Source organism: Anomaloglossus baeobatrachus, chromosome 6 (genome assembly GCF_048569485.1).
Source record: "Anomaloglossus baeobatrachus isolate aAnoBae1 chromosome 6, aAnoBae1.hap1, whole genome shotgun sequence".
Taxonomy (NCBI): Eukaryota; Metazoa; Chordata; class Amphibia; order Anura; family Aromobatidae; genus Anomaloglossus; species Anomaloglossus baeobatrachus.
In genome coordinates this window covers 131,203,948-131,229,433 of record NC_134358.1, presented here as the reverse complement: position 1 = coordinate 131,229,433, position 25,486 = coordinate 131,203,948, and the positions used below count along the sequence as shown (strand labels likewise).

The 25,486-nt window shown below is 42.9% G+C and overlaps 1 protein-coding gene across 2 annotated transcripts in view; it reads right to left on the bottom strand.

Moving 5' to 3' along the window:
• The window catches only part of TOX (thymocyte selection associated high mobility group box), a 379,523-nt gene that overhangs the window by 9,637 nt on the left and 344,400 nt on the right, over nucleotides 1-25,486 (bottom strand). For both annotated transcript variants that reach the window (XM_075316335.1, XM_075316336.1), the window contains one exon: nucleotides 10,320-10,700. In XM_075316335.1, coding sequence (XP_075172450.1) covers nucleotides 10,320-10,700 — 381 coding nt within the window. The remainder of the gene's footprint in view (nucleotides 1-10,319; nucleotides 10,701-25,486) is intronic.

Here is a 25,486-nt window from a genome sequence, read left to right as displayed (position 1 = left end):
TTTCTCGTATGTATTTACATATGGCCATGTGAATGAGGCCTAAAACTGATGTAGCTGCCATCTTGGGGTTTGCAAGAATTCACTAAATATGTACTGTATTTTATTTTCTCAGATTCTTCTCTCCTTTCCCACATTCTGGACAAATTAGTACCTATGTCATCTATATAGTTTAGTTGAGCAAATGTATAGGTCAGTGATGGCGAACCTGTGGCACTCCAGCTGTTGCAAAACTACAATTCCCATCATGTCTTCACAGCCAAAGCTTTTGCTTTGAATGGCCAGGCATGATGGGAATTGTAGTTTTGCAACAGCTGGAGTGCCACAGGTTCGCCATCACTGGTATAGGTTATCTATGAGGAAGCTGCACATTGCTGTGATATGCATTGGACATCTTTGACTATCCTCCTTTGTACATTCCCACATGCCAGATTTCTTTACAGCAGTATTGTGATTGTGAAAAATCTTGTGCAAAAGGCTTCGTGCAAACATTGAGTATTTGGGCAGTTTTTTACCTCCATATTTGTAGCCAAAACCAGCAGTGGAACAATCAGAGATAAAGTATAATAGAAACACAGGTACCGCTTCTGTTTTTTGTTACCCACTCCTGATTTTCGCTTACAAATACTGTGGTGAAAACCTCACTAAATACTTGTGTGCATGTGGCCTAAGGCCCCCTTCACTTGTGAATCTAAAACACGTATGTGAAAGACCGGTACCAATGTGTGTCGTCAGTGAGCTACAACTGTTTATCCAGTATGAAAAAGAAAGTCTGAAATTACGAAGCTTCTACTATCCTTTGCAATGTGAAAAACGTACAGCAGATGGATGACACACTGATGCCATCTGGGAGCTCTACGTGCTTTTCAAGGACCCCATGACTTGTATCTTTACCTGTGCTGCTGGAAAAAAATGGGCGTCTCCTTGTCGTTCACATGGACACATGGTCTGTGTGGAAATATGGACATATGAAAATCACGATAGGTTATAACTAGATATTGGCACTAAAATGCTCGGGTGCTTGGTCTTTGAGTCGAGCAGGTCAGACGTTCTGAAAGTGCTCAACTCAAATAACGAGTATAATGGAGAACATTTCCAGGGGGTGGGAGGTGTTTTTCTTTTTGTTTCTTTTTCTTTTAACACACTATATCTGAGAACGTTGTTTTATCCCCTATAAGAGCCATTCAGAGACTATGAATGGCTCTTCCTGGGGTGAAGTGTCTGTGCGTTGTGGTCGTTGTTCCATGGATGAAACATCTGAGCACCCGCAATACTTGGACATTCTCTGCGAATACCCGAGGACCCCCGATGCTCGATCGAGTAACGAGCAGTGCCGAGCACACTTGCTCATCATTAGTTATCAACTGTATGTGTGGTATCCATGACAAAAATGGATGCCACATGTACCAGAAACATGTACATGTGAAGGATGCCTAATACAGGAGCAGAATGGGGGATGAATTATCCTGAAGTCTCAACCACAAGCTGTGGAGAAAATTAGTCCCATAATCTGACCCAAACTGAAACGCACAACGTGTAAATTTATGCTGTGGGGAATCATGGCGGATTTCTCATGAAATGTGCTGCGTTTCTGCAACACAATCTGTCAAGATTTTTAGCTTGGGTGGAATTTGCTGAAAATCTTCTGCTGTTGATTTTCTCTTTATCTATTGGTTCTGTAACACTACAAAAAACATTAGCTATCAGAACAGAGGTTTCATATCTAGCCCTACACTGGGATTCACTCCTTAGCAATAAATAAGGATTTCATCTGCACCGCTCTACTGAGATTATTTATATATGATAATACATGGACAACATTACTGATCTATTATCTATGCACATACATTTAGATATTTTTAGAGACTAACCTGGTACTTTTTACATTTAAATCCAGATCTATTGCTTTACATGATCCTGTGAGCATGGTTTTTATAAAGCAATTATGCATATAGTCTTACTTCCAGAAATGTTAATGTTAACATGTTAGGAATCTGTTCAAGAAGGCATGACACCCTCAGGTCAAATAATAAGGCAAATTTAGTGCAAGTGTCTTTCTCATACAGGGAGATTGGTTTGTCAAGGTCAGAGTAGAAAAAAATATATATCTGGCAGTGGTTTGATTCCATTTTGTAGCCTGAGGAGAAATAAATGACTCCAATCTAAATTGCTGAGAAGAGACAAAGGTTGAAAATAGCTGGAGAAATTAACAATATGGCATTGATTGTACTTAGAGGTGCTCCTTCTCGAAACAATGTGGATTTCTTGGGTATAAAATCCAAAAATTTAAATGATCTGTAAACATATTTGCCAAAAAAAACACCTTTTATAAAGTTAAGATATCACCCACAGCCCATTTTGGCATTTGTCACCTCTACAATGGAGATATGTCTTTTTTTCTGCTCAAAGATGTAGAAAATAACTCAAGAATAACGAATAAGAATTTGAAGAAAAATCCAATACGCAGAAACAGCAGGCCAAAAAATATTGCCTTGACTAGTAAATATCTACTAGTTTTCCTATGAAATGTGCTTACCGTACAGTATTTTTCTGATTTTTGCTTATAATAACAAAAACTGCTTTGAATAACAGCAAATACTGCGTAAGATGTAAAATTATGCTGTTTCAATCTATTTGGACACATATGCAAATTTCTGGCAGATTTATTAAATGTTCTGCGCTCTTGAAGACATCAAAAGAGCCGAATATGTGAATACAATAATCTATGCAATTTTCCGGGACTGTATAATTTAGCTATAATACTGATTTGTTTGAAATCTACTTAATGTTTGTATTTGATGTGAAAAATGGGTTGGAATCTGTGTCACTGCAACTTTTTGAAAGGTTCACGGTCAACACTGGTGAAGTAAAAACATGTCTATTACATTTTTTTCTTGCTTTTTATTATTTATTTTTTTTTGCACTAAGACCCATATAATGAGTGTAAAGATTTTACAGTGCATGAAACCAAACAAGAGAGGAATGGAACAACTAAACAAATGACATAAACTGTAAAACATAAGAACAAACAATGTAGCACAATTTACAACCGATGCCAATGTAAGATAAAGATTACATGACATAGGGTTCAACCAAGGAAGCCACATTTTGGGAGTTTACAATTTATTGGTGAAGAATTATAAAAGGTGGTTTTGTCAAAGTTAACTTTTTTTTACTGTCCTCATAACTTCAGTTATAGTGAAGTTTTTCATAATGGGATCAAATAGGCATTGAATGACAATGTATAACATCCATTATTGGCCTCAGGAGGACACATTTACAGAGATGAACGGACCTGTGGAAGTTCGGGTTCTTTGGGTTCAGCCGGACTTTAGATAAATTCAATTCGTGACCCAGATGACATGAACTTGATCCCAGAGGTCAAACTTCATTGAAAGTCAATGATTGGGTTGTTCGGCTCTTTACTAACAGACAGACATGTGAAGAACACCATAGGTTATAATTAGCTATGGGCGAGAACTAAAATGCTCGAGTGCTTAGTCATCAAGTCGAGCAGGTCAGACACTCCGAAAGTGCTCAATTCAAGCAGTGAGTATAATGGAAGTCAATGGTCAATAATTGGGCAGTTTGTCTCTCTTCCCACATACAGCCAGCCATAAACAGAGCATTTCCGGAGGCATAAGGGTGTTTTTTTTTTTTGTTGCACACACTACATTCAAAAATGTTTTAACCCCCAATGCGAGCCATTCAGAGACGTCATGCGGCTCATGCTGGGCTGAGCACCAAGCATACCCGAGCACATGAATGCTTGCATGGATAGTGAGCATATGACCAGCACCTGAGCTATGTTTTTTTTTAAAAGTCCGTGATTAGTAGGAACCACGAACATTACATCTTTACATATAAACCAAAACTATTCAAATTTATTTTATAGTTTGATTTCTATCTGTAACTATACATTAAGTCTAAGGTATGCCTTAAAAGTCAATATCAAAGACATCCCGGCAACTTTACTTAGGTGCCATCTTGCCACTATAAGTGGTGAACCTTAGCAATAATCAAGCCAGCTTTTACAAGGATATCACAAAGGAAACCTAATTTTGTGATTAACATCAGATATACTATTTGCAATATCTTCGGGGTTAAAGGGTGTCTACTATCCTTGCCATTAGTGCAGGAAAGCAAATCTCAGTCCCAGCTATGTTTCCACAGAAGATAGGCAAAGCTATACACTAAGTAATAATGTTACATTGCTTGATTACATTATTCATTATTGAATAATAACACTAGGGCAACTATGGCTTTTTTCTGAGATATTTTAAATATAGGTGTCATAGGAAAGACACCCTATATGGAGTCAGAGCAGAATGTTACTGCAAAGAACAACTCCTCCTCGCCATGACTCTTCTCATTCAGCTTCTCCCTCGACAATAATCATTGATTGAGTGATTGCATGCTAGGGATTGGAGAAGTCAGTGCCATTGCTAGCAGCTGATCACAAAGGGGCTTCAGTTTAACCCCTTAAGGACTGAGCGATATTTTATTTTTGCATTTCGTTTTTTCCTCCCCTTATTTTAAGACCTGTAATTTTTTGTCTTTCCGTTGATATAGCTGTTTCAGAGCTTGCTTTTGCGTGATGAGTTGTACTTTGGAATGACACCATTCATTTTATCATATGATGTAATGGTAAGCGGGAACAAAATACAAGTTATAGAAAAAAAAGTGAAATTCTGTTATTGTGGTTTTTTTTTAATTTTTTATTGATAGCATCATTTTAGCATAACACTGATATGACAGTATGACTCCCCGGGTCAGTACCAAACATGTATAGTTTTTGTTTTACTTCCTCCCGGAAGAAGCGGGTTTTACCCGCGAAACGGCCGTCGGAGGTCCCCTCTGGACTGGTCTGGCTCCCCTGAACCACCACTTTTTCTGGTAAGCGATTAGCTAGTTTGGCACGGGCTCTTATTCACCTTAATACTTTACTATTATATATGCAGCCCTGGCCCCGCAGACATTTTATGTGCCCAAACCACATTGTCACTTATTACATGTTCTTTACATCTGTTTATTGTTTCTCATGTCATGCTTATGTGCTCACTTGAGCATTACTTGCTAGTTCGCTACATGCATGGATGTGATGGAGCCTATGGATGTCATCTATATGTATAGGTGTTAACTCTATCCTCCCTAGTGGTTACCTTGCACCATTATGGTATATTGATGCACGGTTTTGAGCCATAGCTTCGCCTCTGCCCTTTATTGTGTACATTGTTCTGGTCAGTGGGACCCAGATTTTTATTCCCTGAATTTATGCGTGTAATGTCCTATTACCCTATTCTATTTATTCATTTATTTATATTTAATAAATTTACATTATTTGCAATAATACTCCTAGTGCTCTTGTGTTTCTCATATCTTTGGAGTGTGCTGTCTCAGTGGCCACACTGGAGGTTCCTATCATGTCCTATCCGGTGTGACTCATATGAGACCTTTATTTATGACCATGTGGCTTTATGTTTGGTTTGTTTTAATTAAGTTGTGAAAAAAGTTCTGAAATTTTAAGAAGAAAATCGTTCTTGTGTCACAACTTTCCGAGAGCCATAACATTTTCAATTTTTTGGATCTGGAGCTATGTGAGGGCTTGTGTTTTATGCCCTGTGCCGATGATTTTATTGATAATATTATGGGGTTTATACAATGTTTTGCTCATCTGTTATTACATTTTTTTCCCGATGTTGCAGCGGCTAAAAACTACAATTCTGTTATTTTGACTTTTTTTCTCATTACGCTATTTACTGATCAGATTAATTTATTTTATATTTTGATAGGACATTTCTGAATGCGGTGATACCAAATACGTGTATTTTTTATTTGTTTTAATTGTTTTATTTTTAATTGCGCAAAAGAGGGGTGATTTGAATTTTTTTATTTCATATTTTTTTCTGTTTTTACTAGTCCACTTAGGGGATTTGAAATTGCAATTATCCGATCCCTCGTGCTACATAGAACAGTGCATCTGTAGAGCAAAAATCACAATTTCCTATAAATGCTGGCTCACAGCTGGCGTTCACTGGAGAATCAGCATGACAGAGACAGGGGTTATCAGATGACCTCCGGCTCTCATGACAACCCATAGTTGTCCCGTGTTCACATCCTTGGACCACTGATGGGGTTGGGGATTTAGGCACTCCTCTGTCAGCGCATGTTACATCCTGCTGTCAGATTGACTTTGAAATTTATCTGGTTAACAGTTCCACCCACGGATATTAGAGGGACATGTCGGCTGATCAGATCAGCTGTTATGTGTGAGAAAGACGTGGGCTCAGCATGTGAGCTCGCATCAAAGGCAGGGAGGGAACCCATGAAGTACATAGCACATCATGGTTTTTTAAGGGGTTAATAATTGTCTAGTTTGAGTAAACACATAGTTTGAAAAAAAGACCTTGATGTTGTCAGTCTTTAGCACTCATTTGCTTGAATGTTTTCTTTAAACTTGGCTTCAAAATTTGACCTTTGCAATCTGATTGGCTGTTATGCGCACACTATTATTTCGTTTGGAACAACCTTTTATACCAGACCTTTAGTGTATTTAACAACAAAAAATATTTTAGTTTATCATAGCTGCCATGTTTCAGATATTAGAACCAGTTACTTAAAATAATCTCAAAACTGAAATACTACATCTTCTACTAATGAACCAGAACTCTACATGTTTTCCATTTGTCACTGTTCATTATCTTGAAAGCAAAGAATATATTACACAATTGCAGAGAAGGAAGAGAAAAATAAATTCACTTCATAACCACTCCTGGATATTATCCAAGTCTAAGGCTAGTATTTCAAAAGTTATTATTATTATTAGAGATGAACAAACAGTTTCTCAAGAACCCTGGCCCAGCAGCATGGTCAATATTCTGTGTGGACAGGAGCTCTGCGCACAGCCTCCTACCTGCTGGCATCCACAGATGCTCCTTCAATAAGCCGGCCTGGCATGATGCTGGCTGTGCATGATGTCTTATCAGGCTGTTTAAGCAAAAGAAGATGCCGGTGGGTAGGAGGCGTTTCTCAGGACTTCCATCCAGTGGTAACAGAACACTGCCCTGGCCACTGGACACAGTCCTGTGGGTCGATAAGCCTATATTTCTGGTGCTGAAGAATGCCACATTTCAGTTTTTTAATCCCCAAACAATTCAGAAACTTTTTGACATATGGCATGTCATACCCAGTTTCTCCATAGAAGCATTTGATGGCATAACACCTTCAAGAATGTACATTAAATTTTCCATTAAAGAAATCCACTCTATTTTACAATTCAACCTGATAATGACCAAGCATTGTAACTTCATAGAGCTTAGTTCTGGGCTTTAGCCAAATTGTAAATTTACAGAGCCGGGAAGTCTGGAGAGAATACAGAAGTGGTTTGTTACCACTTCTGTCTTCTATTTAGCCTGTTCTATAACATCTAATGGGCAATGTTGATGCTTTTGTAGGACCTTGTGATGAAATGATTACTAGGTGTCTCCCCATTGTAGCAGAACTGCTTGGTCTTAGAAGACTTAGGTCAGCTATGTCAGTGTTAAGTGTTGCTACTCCAGTTACAGTGCAAAAAAGGAATAATAAAGGAAATAAAATAAGTTTCTTAGAGCTCATAAAACATCTGCAAAAATAAATTCATACAAAATAAATAGTCCCCATGGCAAAAACATCCCCCCAAAATTAAATATTTATACATAAAATACATTTTATTGCAGATATTGTATAGAACAAAAGCAAAAATGATGTAATTTATGAAGTAATTTATAAATACCTGAAAAAGTGTTAAATAATTATATGATTTGTCTCCATAAAAGTCTGACTGTAGTTACAAGGCACTGTTTGCATACTCAGCAATTTTACATCAGGGTGCCTGTGTGCCAATCAGACCTGTTTCATCAAGGTGCCTGTCTATCTCTGCTGTTCTAAAGTAATTTCCGAACACTCGTCCCTGCTGAATAAAGGTACCTGCCTATCTACAATGCATGACTCTGCTCTTCCTAGGTTCTTGTTCACATGTCCTACTCAGCTTATTCTTGCCATCCTATGTGCCGTGCAACATATCCTGGGCGGCTGTTCCACATGACATCTAATATTCCAATCCAAACCATCAACCCCTCCAGTCTGTTCTGCTCACCTAGATATATTTTTTAGCGTATCGACCTCACCAGGTGAACCATAACAGATACATTAATTTACTTTTCTTTCTTAACTTTTTAAAATGCAATATTTTTGTAGAATATAATAAAAAACTACAAAGACTGGTAATCAGCATGACAGCAAAAAAAAAAAAAAAGAAAAAAAGAAAAATAACTTTAAGACTTTATGCACCAACTATGGATAGGGAGTTCCAGATAAAATTCTTCAAGCATGAAGACTGCAAGTAAGTAACAACTTAATTACCAAATTTTACCCCAAGTCATTGCAGTGCATATCTGCAAGGTGAATTACACATTAGCCGATTGGGAATAAGCTTTCCTATGAACACTCGCTTCACAAGTATTTTGCATGTCTTAACTGGCTGCCAATCACCTGGCAAAGATCCAAAACACTCGTTCATCAGGTGAAATGATTTTTGACCTTGCATAAAAAAATAATCATTCTCGGCAGCACATCATCCTGTGTACATATGACATATGCTGCCAAAAACAATGATATTCTGTACACCCAAAACGATAGTATTAATGGTCATTCTGTAAGCAGGGAAGTGCGGTCAGATTATTTTCGAGGTGGATCGCAGTGTACTCAAAGGTGCAACTGAAGGTGCAATGGGAATGAGATGTATAGCCTCTGTTACTAGTAATGATAAAGAATTCTCAGCACACTTTCATATACGATGCAATGTATCATACCACATAAGACCCAGTGTTGTTGGCACTATTTCCATCGCCACTCAATGCCACACTTACTGATTAACGGGAACTTGGCATTAGATTCAAGCAGTCCAAAACACAGGTGGCATGAATCAGAGCCTAGGTGTGCAATTGAAGCAAGGTATTGTCACTCTAGACACAGGGAAGTAGCAAACACACTGGGAATAGGAAGGGAAGGGAAACCCTGTGTCTAGGGAAAGGGAAGATGGTGACCCCTGACCAATCCTACCGTGAATCCCTGGGCTCACTCATCACCCTAAATAGGTTCTGCATCTATGCGCTTAGACAGATACTTGACCCTAGATATCCCTAGTGCTGAGCCCTAAATAGGGAATGGATGGGACAAGCTCTTCGTCAACCTCGCTAACCAATATAGACAACACAAGGAGGACACACAGGGGGAATATCATGAACTAATTATATACAGATGACTCAGGTAGAAAATCAGTAAAGCTTTTTGCAACAATACCATAGAGGAGTACAAGCCACCTGCTTGCACCCAAGGCTAGAATAAACTAAGGATTCTCACAAGCACCAGTCCAAAGGAAAGAAGGGGTATATAAGTACCAAAAGAATGCTGATGATCAGCAGCTGGATGGAAAGTGAGCTCCTGCTGAGTCCTAAATGGGGAGAAATGAATCCAGCAGGAAAGCTACCTATACCAATGAATAATGACAGCAGGAACAATGTAAAGTCAGGAAGCATTATGTGCAGCCAAATGATGTGACCTTCTATGGCCCAAAACCACATGACTGTCAGTCACCCGTGACCGGTATCTATTACTCTGAAACTCCGTGATGAGAAAACCTATTTTGAAAAGTTGGCTAGGGACTTTAGAGAGAGACCTGACTAATATCCGATGCCCCACTCCACTCACTGTCTCCCTCAAGTTGATTGACAGATCTCTATGTATGTACATAAAGAGCTGTCAATCACCTGGATAAGGACTGGGATAAGTCAGCCTGGGACCATATCAGACCATTCAGGTCTCTTCCTTTAGTCCTCAGCCGGCTTTTCAAATTATGTTTTCTCTGAAACGCTGCTGTATTTGAGATTAAAACCTACCTGGCTGCAATTGTATAGCCAGGCTTTAAATCATGGTGCCCGAGGTACAAAAAGATTAAATCTAATGACAGGTTCCCTTTAAGGGAGAATACTGAGAAACGTCTTCTGAAGAAAAATGTATTGTCGGTAATGGCATGAATCTTGCCAACTCTTGGCTTCACTTTGAATTGTGTAACTCAATAAATGACTGATACATTTCATCATATATGAGAGGTGTGCAGTGAATTCTTCATGATTACTATAAACAGACTATTAAACAATGGTCATGTAATGGCCATATTTGCGCTTTCTAAATGCAGCCTTACACTTAGTACTTAATGTGTAACGTAATGATATCCGTGATAGATTTTTATGTATGAAAATTAATTTATCAAATAATGAAATTACCTGCTGCATTGCTGGTGAATGCAAAGCTGATTGGCTTTGCATTTGTAGCTGGTTTCCAATGGACTGCTGCATGGACATTGACTGATGTTGCTGCATATGCATATGCTGGTGGAGAGGTGGACTCATCTGAAGAGATGGAGGAGGAGATACAGCCATGCTTGCTAGGGAAACAGTCACTGGCATTTGGTTGCTGGGTTTGGGAGCTATGTTCCTGTTGATGCCGGGATGCATGGCAGATAAATGTGGATTCATCGTTGACTGTTGGTGATATGGGGAATTGAGATACAAAGTAGAGTGTTGCTGTCCATGGAAAACTGGAGGCTTTGAATTCATCATCTGAGAAGGTGGAGGAGTCTTAACATCAACAGGGTCGCTGTAACTCTTTGAGAAAACAAGAAAACATCAACATGTTAATGTCAACAGCAAAAAAATGTTTAAGGTCAAAATGAAACAATAAAGGATATTGAACTAGGCCATCCACTACCAAATGCTATTGGTCAGGGTCACACCGTGGACCTTAAGCCCACTATAAAATACTCTGGGAGAATATCCTCTGTCTTTACGGCTTTTATGTAGAATTGAAATATCCGTATAGCAGACTCTAGTAACCAGTGATTGGCAAAGTTAACTCCAGACAGGGTTGACTATTCATGAATCTTTGGAGCCTCACTATATGATGAGGTGGGAGCCCATTAGTGTGTCCATGTCTGGGCCCACCTAAGGCTCTGTTGCTACACTGATGGACAATCTTAATGGCTGAAATGAGATCTTTTATATTTTTTCACCTGTCATCGACTGAAGAGTCAAATTTACAGCATGGTTGGCTCTAATCAACTGATTATTTGTCATTTTGCATAAGACAACTGAGTTCTTGTTGTTTTTAACTCATTTTCAACCACCCCTTGTCTTTTAAATGCAGGCATTGCTAATCCCCAGAATACAGTGACATTTTTGTACATTGTTGCAATAATGTTCCTGCTACTGTAATCCAGAAACAGTGGAGAATTCTGAGAAGGTAAAGATACGTTTGAGGTCAAAATGAAAGAATATATGATATTGAGCTAGGCCACTTACTACCAAATACTATTGGTAAATGTCAGACCTAAGGATTCTTAAGCCCACTATAAAAATACTCTCTGTCTCTACAGCTCCTATCTTCTGAAATCTCCCCATAACAAACACACTCTCATTGCATGTGATTGGCAAAGCCAACTCCAAAACAGCTTGACTTCTGATGGATCTTTTGTGGACTTTTTATGAGGATCCCATTAGCGAGGGCCCACCTAAGGATCTGTTGTTATATTGATGGACAATTATGATGGTTAATGGCAGAATATGTTCCATCAGGTTAGATTTATTTCATCTGTTAATAACTGCCAGTTTGAGTGTATAGCATGCTTTGCTCATTTCAACTGATTATTTGTCATTTATACAAGCTCACAACATTTTTGTTTTTGTTTTTAACACGGTATGTGAGCGAATGTCATAGACTTTGAGAACAAGAACTAAGATAAGCCATGGACTTCCATAGCCCCCACCCTGGATTTTCCCCATCCATCCTTCCTACAGTCCCCACCCTGGATGTGCTCCCATCCATTGTTCCTACAGTCCCCACCTTGAATGTGTCCCTATCCATCCTTCCTACAGTCCCCACCATGGATGTGCCTCCATCCATCCTTCTTACAGTCCCAATATATTTGGAAGGTGGGCAATGCCAGTACCAGCCTTGGATGGTGCTGCATTAACGTTCCCGAAGGAACATGTGGAGTCACCCCACCCTGGATTTTCCCCATCCATCCTTCCTACAGTCCCCACCCTGGATGTGCTCCCATCCATTGTTCCTACAATCCCCACCTTGAATGTGTCCCTATCCATCCTTCCTACAGTCCCCACCATGGATGTGCCTCCATCCATCCTTCTTACAGTCCCAATATATTTGGAAGGTGGGCAATGCCAGTACCAGCCTTGGATGGTGCTGCATTAACGTTCCCGAAGGAACATGTGGAGTCTCCAGCTGTCTGAGACGGTGAGGTTTCTTAGACGACAGTGTTGGTTTATTACCACTTCTCCTCTCTCAATATGCACAATGAAGTGAATAGAAGCATCGGCATTGGCAATATATTTCACATTTTATTCATATTTTATGACAACTGAGGATAGTAGTTCATTAGTAACAGGAGAAGTGTAAAAGTATGGTGCTTCCAAAATAGTGGTATTCAAAAAAAGATTTTTTGCAAAAATTAATTTAAGTTTGTAGTAAGGTAAAATCAGATTCTTGTAAGGAGTCCATAAAAACAAAATGTCATATATTAAAAATGTTTTATTCTGTATAAAAAGCTGCTCATTTCCCTTTTTCTCTCATTTCACTTGCAGTAAAAACATGAACAATCTTCTCTTGGCCAAACACCATATAATTTATGGTTTAATTTACAGTATTTCTTAAGGAGCTGTCAGTTTTTCTTTTTTGCTACATGTCATTTTGAATTTAAATAGAAGGAATGGTGATAATATATGAGTTCATAACTAGAAGCTATTTGCTTTAGAATAGACAATAAGTGTAATCATAAAAACAGATGAAATCAGCAGTTCCATTTCCTGCCCTTTAATATCCAAGTACATTTTAGATGGACTGGAATAAAAATATATATATTTTTTCAAGCAAATGACATCAAAACTGTAATGTATTTTAAGGAAACATAATTTCTCTTTTTACTGCCTTCTTGGAACATGAGCTAAATCTTGGTTGCCTAAAATGTGCGTGATGATATTTAATGTATTTGAAGCATTCTGCAAAACTTTTGAAAAGATATGACCACAAAAATAATTGACTATATATTAAAAGATATGTGCACCTTGCCAACTGTTTATTGCTCCAATATATCTACACTAAAATATTAAGCAATCTTCTATGTATTCAGCGCCTATGCAGACTAATGTGCTTTCAAGGTTAAGGCTATGTTCACACATTGCATTTTTCCTGCGTTTTTTATGCAAATTTAAATCTGCTTTTCACAGTACCAACAAAATGAGATTTCATGCACACACAACTTTTTTTCTGACTGATTTGGAAAACTGCTATGTATTTGTAAACTGCAGCATGCCAACTCTTTCAGCATTTTTATGCACTTTTTTCACCTATAGAAAGAGATGACTAAAGGCCGCTTTACATGCTGCGATCTTGCTAGCATTTGTGCGTCACGGGCAAATCGCTGCCCGTGGCGCACAAAATCTCGCGGACCCGTCACACTTCTTACCTGCCTAGCGACGTCGCTGTGACCGGCAAACTGCCTCCTTTCTAAGGGGCAGTTTGTTCGGCGCCACAGAAATGTCACTAAGTGGCCACCCAATCGAAGCAAGCGGAGGAGCGGAGATGAGCGGGACGAACATTCCGCCCACCTCCTTCCTTCCTCATAGCTGGCGGACGCAGGTAAGGCGAAGTTCCTCGTTCCTGCGGTGTCACACATAGCAATGTGTGCTGCCGCAGGAATGAGGAACAACATCGTACCTGCAGCAGCAACGATACTTGGTATGGGGAGCATGTCAACGATTAGCGATTTTGCACGTGTTTGCGACGATTTTCGATCGCACGTAGGTGTCACATGCATCGATATCGCTAACATGGCCGGATGTGCGTCACGAATTCCGTGACCCCAACGACATCGCTTTAGCGATGTCGCTGCATGTAAAGTGGCCTTAAGTGCAAAAAATGCAGCAAAAATAATTTTTTGTACTGTTTTTGGTGAAAAAAAAACTGCAGGTACAGGAGGATGTGAAACCCATTTATTTTTTTAACTTTCCTAAGTATAAAATATAAATTCTTCTCCTGACTCCAAGTACAGTTGAAATAAATTAACGATGTGTTAAAGTAAACATTGCCTAACCAACTCAATGCCTTACCAATGTGTATAAAGTAAACAATGCCCTATCAATGTGTTAGGTAATCTATGCCCTACCAACATGTTATTTATTCAATGCCCTACCCATTTATTTTTGTGACTTTCCTAAGTATAAACCATAAAATCTTCTCCTGACTCCCAAGTACAGTTTAATTAACCCTTTAGTGACGGAGCTAATTTTCACCTTAATGACCAGACCAAATTTTGCAATTCTGACCAGTGTCACTTCATGAGGTTATAACTCTAGAACGCTTCAACGGATCCCAGTGATTCTGAGATTGTTTTTTCGTCACATATTGGACTTCATGTTATTACCAAATTTAGGACAATATTTTTTGCGTTTATTTATGAAAAAAATTGAATATTGGCAAAAATTTTGAAAATTTTGCAATTTTCAACTTTTGAATTTTTATACCGTTAAACCAGAGATTTCTGTGACACAAAATAGTTAATAAATAACATTTCCCACATGTCTACTTTACATCAGCACAATTTTGGAAGCAAAATTTTTTTTCGTTAGGAAGTTAGAGGGGTTCAAAGTTTATCAGCGATTTCTCATTTTTACATCAAAATTTACAAAACCATTTTTTTAGGGACCACATCACATTTGAAGTGACTTTGAGAGGCCTAGATGACAGAAAATACCCAAAAGTGACACCATTATAAAAACTGCACCCCCCAAAGTACTCAAAACCACATTCAAGAAGTTTATTAACCCTTCAGGTGCTTCACATGAACAAAAGCAATGTGGAATGAAAAAAAGCAAAAATTAAATTTTACCTAAAAATGTTGTTCTAACCCAAATTTATTCACTTTTAGAAGAAATAACACAACAAAATGGACCACAAAACTTGTTCCCCACTTTCTTATGAGCGCGTCGATACCCCACATATGGTCAGAAACCTCTGTTTGGACAAATGGGAGGGCTCGGAACAGAAGGAGCAATATTTGAATTTTGGAAAGCAAATTTGGCTGAAATAGATTGCGGGCACCATGTTGCATTTACAGGTCCGCTAAGGTACCTAAACAGAAGAAACCCCTCACAAGTGACACCATTTTGGAAGCTAGACCCCTCAAGGCTTCTATCTAGGGGTATAGTGAGCATTTTAGATCCACAGGTACTTCACAGATTTTGTTAACGTTACGTTGTCATATTGAAAATTTTAATAATTTTCTCAAAAATGTTGCTTTAGCATCAATTTTCTCACTTTTTCAAGAGGTAATTCCAAAAATTTGACCTCAAGGTTTGTTACCCACTTTTTTATGAGCACGGTGATACCTCACATGTGGTCTGAAACCTTTGTTTGGACAAATGGGAGGGCTTGGAACGAAAGGAGCAATATTTGAATTTTGGAAAGGAAATTTGGCTGAAAAAGATTGCGGGCACCATGTCACATTTGGAGGACCCCTAAGGTACCTAAACAGCAGAAACCCCGCACAAGTGACCCCATTTTGGAAACTAGGCCCCTCAAGGAATTTATCTAGATGTTTGGTGAGTACCCTGAACCCCCAGGTGCTTCACAGAATTTTATAACGTTGAGCCATGAAAAAAAAAAAAAAAAATTTTACCACAAAATTGTTATTTCAACCAGGTAGCTTTTTTTTTACAAGAGTAAAAGGAAAAAATTCAGCATAACATTTATTGTGCAATTTCTCCTGAGTTTGGCGATACCTTATATGTGGTGGAAATCAACTGTTTGGGCGCATGGCAGGGCTCGGAAGGGAAGGAGTGCCATTTGACTGCAAAATTGGCTGGAATCAATAGCGGACGCCAGGTTGCATTTGGAGAGCCCCTGAGGTGCCTAAACAGTGGCTGTCCCCCACAAGTGACTCCATTCTGGAAACAAGACACCTCAAGGCTTTTATCTAGGTGTATAGTGAGCAGTTTGAATCCACGAATACTTCACAGAATTTGATAAGCTTAGGTTGCCATATTGAAAATTTTCATTTTTTTCACAAAAATGTTGCTTCAGCATCAAATTTCTCACTTTTTCAAGAGACAACAACAAACCGTGGACCCAACAGGTTGTTATCCAATGTCTTATGAGCACAGGGATACCCCACATGTGGCCAAAAACCTCTGTTTGGATAAATGGGAGGGCTTGGAATGGAAGGAGTACCATTTGAATTCTGGAAAAGTTGAGATAAATTGCGCGCACCATGTCACATTTGCAGGGCCCCTTGGGTACCTATACAGCAGAAACCCCCCACAAGTGACCCCATTTTGGAAACTGGATTTTATTCAGGAGTATAGTAAGCATTTTGAATCCACAGGTACTTCACAAAAATGTTGCTGTAGCAACAAATGTCTCACTTTTAGGCTATGTGGCCATGATCCAGCGACACGGCGTCTAGTACACAGTGTCAGCCTTCCTGCAGAGATGTGAGTGTTGTCCACGGGAGAACGCAGCTGCCCATGCCCACGATTTGGGTTCAGGCCGCTGTGGAGCTCTATGCTACCTGCAGAGAACACTCATCTCCGCAGCATAAATTGAAATGCTGAGGCTCGGGAAGCTGCACCACAGGTCGGTTTATGCTGCGGAGAAGAGAAGCACAGTGGGCATGGGATTTCTAAAAATCCTTCCACTGTGCTTCTACTGCACAATGCAGCGCTATGGACGCAGGGAAAACACTCTGCGCCCAAAACGCTGCAAATCCCAATTGTGGGCGCACAGCCTAAAATGCTACAATGGATGAATGGATAGATGTCAAACAAATATAACGTCCCACCCCCTGCATATTCTAAGCTGGCGCCCTTTAGTGCCTTTCATGTGGCACTAAAGGGTGCCTAGCCTTGTATTTAGCCCCCAAAAAAATTAATAATTAAAATAAACGACGTGGGGTCCCCCCTATTTTTGATAGCCAGCTAGGGTAAAGCAGACAGCTGTAGCCTGCAAACCACAGCTGACAGCTTCACCTTGGCTGGTGATCTAATTTGGAGGGCTCCCCAGGCGTTTTTTTTTTAAAAAAAAAAACGTGGGGTCCCCCCCAAATTAGATCACCAGCCAAGGTGAAGCGGACAGCTGGGGTCTGGTATTCTCAGGGTGGGAAGAGCCATGGTTATTGGACTCTTCCCAGCCTAAAAATAGCAGGCCGCAGCCGCCCCAGAAGTGGCGCATCCATTAGATGCGCCAATCCTGGCGCTTCGCTCCAGCTCATCCCGCGCCCTGGTGCGGTGGCAGACGGGGTAATATATGGGGTTGATACCAGCTGTAATGTCACCTGGCATCAAGCCCTGGGGTTAGTGATGTCACGGCATCTAAACAGATACCCGACATTACTAACCCAGTCAAGTAATAGAAAAAAATAAAGACAAAAAAAAAATTTATTTGAAAAAAAAACTCCCCGAAACATTCCTCTTTTACCAATTTATTGAAAATAAATAAATTTCGGTCGCTGTAATCCAGTTTGGAGGTCCCACGCCGACTCTGGATCTTCTAGAATATGGGGGGCACGTTCAGGGAACGTATCCCCCATTTTCTGGAAGAGCAAGATCTCCATGAGCAGTGTGGGTGCAGTAATCTGAGAATACTCCACTCACACTGCCCCGGTCCAACCTGCAGTAACCTCATTCTAGAATATGAGGGGCACGCTCACAGAACGTACCCCCCATTTTCTAGAACAGCAGTCTCTCCATGTGAGGAGTGTGGCTGCAGATTACCATACTCACCCTCCCCCGGTCCACAGTGCAGCAGCCTGTGCGGTAGCGACGTCAGCATCCCTGCTTGCAGGGATCCAGCTGACAGCTGCTGTCTGCGCATGCGCCGCCAGCTTTCAAAGAAGGAGGCGGCGTGATCGCGGGGCCGGAGCACCAGCAGCCAGGTAACGTAAGACCGGGGGCGGAGGGGGTGACGGGTGATGGGGGGGGACCTGGGGACACCTTTCTGTCGCATGTGACATGTCACATGCGGCAGAAAGAGCAGGCTGAATGCGGCCGCCATCTTCCACGCTCCGGAGGGGGGAGGGGGGAGGGGGCTCTGGAGAACCGGAGGGGGCTCCGGGGACCAGAGATCTCCGGTGTACCGGAGGAGGGGTCAGGGGGAGGACATTTCCCTCCGATCTGAAATGTTTGATCATTTCAGATCGGAGGGAAATGAATGCAGATCCGGCGGCGGCTGCAGTTTTCAGCGCGCGTCGGCGCCATCTTGGATTTTCCGGAGGGGGGGGTAGGGGTGGTGGGGGGACTCTCCGGTACCGGGGGCTTTGGGGGCACTAAGGGCTCATATTTATTTCTCATCTGACATGTTTGATCACGTCAGATGAAAAATAAATCAATTTTACCGGCCATTTATTTTTTTTTAATGTTGTCGCCGGTATACGGTGTATACCGGCAATCGCATTAACGGGGTCCAAAAAAAACACCCCGATTCATAACCTTGGGGGTTTCAGCTACCTCCGGTAGCTGAAACCCCCGAGATTTTTCGTCACTGGGGGGCGCTACAAGCTTTTTCCGGCCTGACGTCTCAAGACGTCGGAACAGAATAAGTACCCTGTTTTTCCGACGTCTTGAGACGTTAGGCCGTCGCTATGGGGTTAAATTAGCAATGTGTTAAAGTAAACAATGCCTAACCAACTCAATGCCTTACCAATGTTTGAAAGTAAACAATTACCTACCAAGTTGCTAGGTATTCAATGCCCTACTAAGCGTTAAGCACACAATGCCTTTTGCTTGCAAAGTGGAAACGAAACTGAACTTTTAGATCCTTAAAAACGCAGCAAGAAAAGCAGCAAAAAAGTGTGAACATAGCCTTAAAAGGATTTTTAGGTCTATAAAAAAAGATGATCAAAATAAATCGCAGGACCCTGGTCCAGTCGCCATGTCTGTACATTGTGGCAGCTGGAACAAAGCATAGCTAGCTTTATCTATTTATGGTACATTAAAGGGACAGAAATGAACACTTGATAGTGTCTATGCACGGTACTAGTAGCACTGAGCTGCAGATAGCTGAAGTACCAGGCACAGCCACTACTAACCTACTAACATTGCCACATGGAGATAACTAGGTAACTGGAAAATCAACTAGCAAAACAATTACTGAAAGAGAAAAAAATGAAAGAAATTAAGTTGTACTGTCCCATCATATGGTGCCTGTAACGTCTATGATATACAACTCTACTGTATTCTAGAGGTACATTATTCAATTTTATAGCCAGTACCTAGTCTCAGACAGCCATATGAATGAAATGTCCTAACTAGTGTTGAGCGAGTATGCTTGTCACTACTCGGTACTCGCACGAGTATCACTGTACTCTGGCTACTCGGCGGGGACCGAGTAATCTCGCGATACTCGTGCTGTACTCGTGGTCTTCATCCCTGCATGTTGGCGCTCTTTTGAGAGCCAGCCCTCATGCAGGGATTGGCTGGCAGACCACTGCAATGCCACAGCCCTGTTAGTTGTGGAATTGCAGTGATTGGCCGGCCTGCACAGCGTGACCGAGCCTTTATACCGGTGGGCGCGCTGTGCTCTGCACACAGCCATCCAGACAGTCAGTGCAGGGAGAGTGTTGCTGCTTCAGGGAAAGGTTTGCGGCCCTTTATAGTTATTTCCGTAGCAGGGCTGCAAACAGTGTGACCAGAAGTCCTGCTCAGGACTATTGTAGTTGTATACAGGCAGGCAGGGTATAGCCAGGTCGGAGTACAGGAGCAGAGTCCTTCTCAGGACTATTGTTGCTGTATACAGGCAGGGCAGGCAGGGTATTGCCAGGTCGGAATACAGGCTAGTGACCAGAAGAGTCCTTCTCAGGACTATTGTAGCTGTATACAGGCAGGCAGGCAGGGTATATAGCCATTCCTAGTGGTGACCGTACACCAGCCTTCATCATATCTGGGGCTGGTGTACACAGTCTAAAACAGTCCTGATAGTGTCAGACTTCTCAGCAATTGTCGCTCCTAAAAAGCTGTTAGGTTCTTAGTGCGTCCGTGCGTGCATTTAAAAACCGCACGTGTGTGGCTGTCGGTGGCAGCATACAGGTGCACTTGTGTGCACGTTTTGCACAAACTAGTATATAATGCACAAGTCTAGTGAATAATACACGTCAGTCAGCAGTGTCTGATAGTGTCAAACTTTTCAGTAATTGTCGCTCCTAAAAACCAGTTAGGTTCTTAGTGCGTCCGTGCTTGCATTTAAAAACCGCACGTGTGTGCCTGTCGGTGGCAGCGTACAGGTGCACGTTTTGCACAAACTAGTATATAACGCACAAGTCTAGTGAATAATACACATCAGCAGTGTCTGATAGTGTCAAACATCTCAGTAATTGTCGCTCCTAAAAACCTGTTAGGTTCTTAGTGCGTCCGTGCTTGCATTTAAAAACCGCACGTGTGTGCCTGTCGGTGGCAGTGTACAGGTGCACTTGTGTGCCTTTTGCACAAACTTGGATATAACGCACAAGTCTAGTGAATACACGTCAGCACAGCATTGCAAAATACGCAAGGGCGTTGGCAACGAACAAGGAAGTGGACATGATGGTGGTGCAGGCAGAGGCCGAGGTCATGGGAAGCTCTAATTTCGCCACAACAAAGGGCCACATCTACTTGCTCGCACGTCCTGTCCCAAATTCTTGGGGACCGCAGCAGTACACCGCTCTTGAACCAAGACCAGTGTCAACAGGTTGTTAGTTGGATAGCGGATAATGCTTCCAGTCAGATTGGCACCACCACAAACACTCTGTCTTCCATACGGTCAAGTGTCAGTAGCCGTGATACTGCACCGCACATTTCAGAACCTGATCCTCCTTCCTACCACCAGGCTGAGTACACGTCCACGGACATTACTGATCCCACACTTGGACACTCGGAAGAGCTGTTCATGTTTCCATTCGCACATTCTGGCCTCTCGCCAGCTCCTGTTGAAGTGGGTCATGAGGAGATCGTATGTACAGATGCCCAAATATTTGAGCAGCCATGTTCTCACGAAGTTGGCAATGTGTCTCAACAAGGGGTGGACGATGATGAGACACAATTGTCAGGAAGTCAGGAGGAGGAGCAGGGTTCAGAAGAGGAAGACGACGTGGTGGATGATCCAGTAACTGACCCAACCTGGCAGGAGGATATGCAGAGCGAGGACAGCAGTGCACAGGGGGAGGGAGGTGTAGCATCCGAACAGACAGTAAGAAGCAGGGTGGTGGCCCCAGGCAGAAGTCAGGCAACCATTCCCCGGAACAACAACACGACACAAGGTGCCTGTACAAATGTTAGGTCTTCCCGAGTCTGGCAGTTTTTTAAGTTGGCTCCAGATGATTCTAAAAAGGCCATTTGCAACACCTGCCATGCCAGCATCAGCAGGGGTACCAAAACTAGCAGCCTGACCATCACCAGCATGATCAGGCACATGTCAGCCAAGCACCCGACTTTGTGGGATGTACAACAGAGTCGAGGAGCAGTGCTTGCTGATGTCACTGCTACGTCTTCACTTGTTGTGCATGCGAGCCAATCCCCTGTCCATGCTGCCTGCGAACAAGCCTCCTCCGGCCCTGGACCTGCAGTTGCCTATGCAGAAATAACACCATCATCAAGCACGTCCTTGTCCCAGCGCAGCGTTCAGTTATCCATTCAGCAAACCTTTGAACGCAGGCGCAAATACACTGCCAACGCCCCACATGCCACAGTTCTAAATGCTAACATTTCACGACTGCTTGCGCTGGAAATGTTGCCTTTTAGGCTGGTGAAGACAGAAGCATTCCGCGACCTGATGGCGGCAGCTGTCCCACGTTACTCGGTCCCCAGCCACCACTATTTCTCCCGGTGTGCCGTCCCCGCATTGCATAACCACGTGTCACAAAACATCACACGTGCCCTGAACAACGCTGTTTCAGCCAAAGTCCACCTAACCACAGACACGTGGACAAGTGCTTGTGGGCAAGGCCGCTACATCTCATTGACGGCACACTGGGTTAATATTGTGGAAGCTGGGACCCAGTCTGAGCGAGGGACGGAACATGTACTTCCCACACCAAGGTTTGCAGGCCCTACCTCAGTCAGGGTTTCACCCACACTCTACAGCTCCGGAATGTCATGCTCCTCAGCCTCCTCCTCCTCCTGCGCATCCTCATCCACTTTACCCTCCACACCAGTCCCAAGCTGGAAGCACTGCAGCACTGCCTCGGCGAAGCGGCAACAGGCTGTGCTGAAGCTAATCTGCATAGGTGACAAACCCCACAATGCAGAAGAGGTGTGGACAGCTCTGAAACATCAGGCAGATCACTGGCTCACACCTCTGAACCTAAAGCCAGGAAAGGTCGTGTGTGACAATGGCCGGAACCTGGTGGCGGCTTTGAGGCGAGGCCAGCTGACACATGTTCCATGCGTGGCCCATGTGCTCAACCTCGTGGTTCAGCGGTTTCTAAAGTCATACCCAGAGCTGTCTGATCTGCTGGTAAAAGTTCGCCGCCTGTCTGCACATTTTCGAAAGTCACCTACTGCTTCAGCCGGCCTTGCCGACTTTCAGCGCCGTTTGCATCTTCCGGCTCACAGACTGGTGTGTGATGTCCCCACACGTTGGAATTCAACTCTGCACATGTTGGTCAGGATATGTGAGCAGAAGAGGGCAGTTGTTGAGTACCTGCATCACCTAAGCCATCGGGAAATGGGTCAAACTCCACACATAACACCTGAGGAGTGGAGATGGATGTCCGACCTATGTACCATCCTCCAAAACTTTGAGGACTCCACCAAGATGGTGAGTGGTGATGACGCCATTATTAGCGTCACCATACCGCTTCTCTGCCTTCTAAAGCGGTCTCTGCTCAAAAACAAACATGATGCATTGCAGGCGGAGCGCGATGAGTTGTAGCAAGAAACAGTAGTGGGTGTGGGTGATAACACACAGCCCAGCCTCGTCTCATCACAACGTGCAGTGGAGGACTATGACGAGGAGGAGGATGAAGACATGGAGCAACTCTCCGGCCAAATTGAGGATATGACATGCACACCAGTCATATCCTCGGTTCAGCGTGGCTGGCCAGAGGACAGGGTAGATGAGGAGGAGGAGGAGGAGGACAGCATGTTCAGTCATCGTGTTGGTCAGGATACTGAAGTACTGGCTGTAAAGAGTCTGGCTCACATGGTTGACTTTATGGTAAGCTGCTTGTCTCGTGACCCTCGCGTTAAGAACATCTTGGCCGACAATCATTACTGGTTGGTAACACTGTTAGACCCACGCTACAAGGAGAACTTTATGTCTCTTATTCCGAGGCGGAGAGGTCAGCCAAAATGCAGCAGTTCCGGAAGGCCATAGTCACGGAAGTAGGCAAAGCATTCCCATCACAAAACGCTAGCGGCATAGGTCAGGAATCAGTGGACAACCAAGGCGTACAGCCGAGAGGGGCACAAGTCCAATCCGCCAGAGGTAGGGGAACAGTCTTTAAGATGTGGGACAGTTTTCTCAGCCCCTCACGTACCACAGCCCCTGAGGTGCGGGGTACTGCCACAAGAAATCCTAAGTTTGCCCAGATGCTCAAGGAGTACCTTGCAGATCGAACAACTGTACTCCGACATTCCTCTGTGCCTTACAATTATTGGGTATCCAAGCTGGACACGTGGCATGAATTGGCTCTCTACGCCTTGGAAGTCCTGGCCTGCCCTGCCGCTAGCGTTTTGTCAGAGCGTGTTTTTAGTGCCGCAGGTGGAATCATTACAGATAAACGCACCCACCTGTCAACTGAAAATGCTGACAGGCTGACTCTGATCAAGATGAACAAGGGTTGGATTGGGCCAGACTTCACCACACCACCAGCAAATGAGAGCGGAATTTAAAGTTTGTAACGGGAATTTGCCATGTACCTCCACTCACCCATGGGTACACACTTCTGGACTTTGGATAATCGCAGGACTGCTCCTCCTACTCCTCATGCCCCACAATGATGACCGTTACAATAGTTAGGCCGTTGTTTCAGGTATACACCCAGTGGTAAATTTTTTCGCCCATTCTTTCAGAATGGACATTACAACGACAGGAGACCTGCTCCTTTGCAATGGGAACAATGTTTTGAGGCCCTCATGCACATCTCTATCCAGGGACAATGTGGAGCCTCCCAATTTTTGGCTGCCCTGCCAAAGGGCTATACTGCAATAGACCCACTTCCTTACAATGGGCACTTCAGGTTTACAGGCCATCATGCACGTCTCTATCCAGGGACAATGTGGAGCCTCCCAATTTTTGGCTGCCCTGCCAAAGGGCTATACTACAATAGACCCACTTCCTTACAATGGGCACTTCAGGTTTACAGGCCATCATGCACGTCTCTATCCAGGGACAATGTGGAGCCTCCCAATTTTTGGCTGCCCTGCCAAAGGGCTATACTACAATAGACCCACTTCCTTACAATGGCCACTTCAGGTTTACAGGCCCTCATGCACGTCTCTATCCAGGGTCAATGTGGAGCCTCCCAATTTTTGGCTGCCCTGCCAAAGGGCTTTACTACAATAGACCCACTTCCTTACAATGGGCACTTCAGGTTTACAGGCCATCATGCACGTCTCTATCCAGGGACAATGTGGAGCCTCCCAATTTTTGGCTGCCCTGCCAAAGGGCTATACTACAATAGACCCACTTCCTTACAATGGGCACTTCAGGTTTACAGGCCCTCATGCACGTCTCTATCCAGGGACAATGTGGAGCCTCCCAATTTTTAGCTGCCTTGCCAAAGGGCTATACTACAATAGACCCACTTCCTTACAATGGGCACTTCAGGTTTACAGGCCATCATGCACGTCTCTATCCAGGGACAATGTGGAGCCTCCCAATTTTTGGCTGCCCTGCCAAAGGGCTATACTACAATAGACCCACTTCCTTACAATGGGCACTTCAGGTTTACAGGCCATCATGCATGTCTCTATCCAGGGACAATGTGGAGCCTCCCAATTTTTGGCTGCCCTGCCAAAGGGCTATACTACAATAGACCCACTTCCTTACAATGGGCACTTCAGGTTTACAGGCCATCATGCACGTCTCTATCCAGGGACAATGTGGACCTCCCAATAATTGGCTGCCCTGCCAAAGGGCTATACTACAATAGACCCACTTCCTTACAATGGGCACTTCAGGTTTACAGGCCATCATGCACGTCTGTATGCAGGGGCATTGGTGAACCTCACAATTTTGGACTTCCCTGGCAAAGGAAAATACTACAAAGACTCACTTCCTCAAAATGGGCACATTAGACTCAAGAGGCTTTCATGTACGTCTCTTCTCAGGGACATCGGAGTGCCACACAATGTTTTCACGTAAAATCTTTCATGTAATCTCAAAAAGTAACATACAACAGCTCTATCTC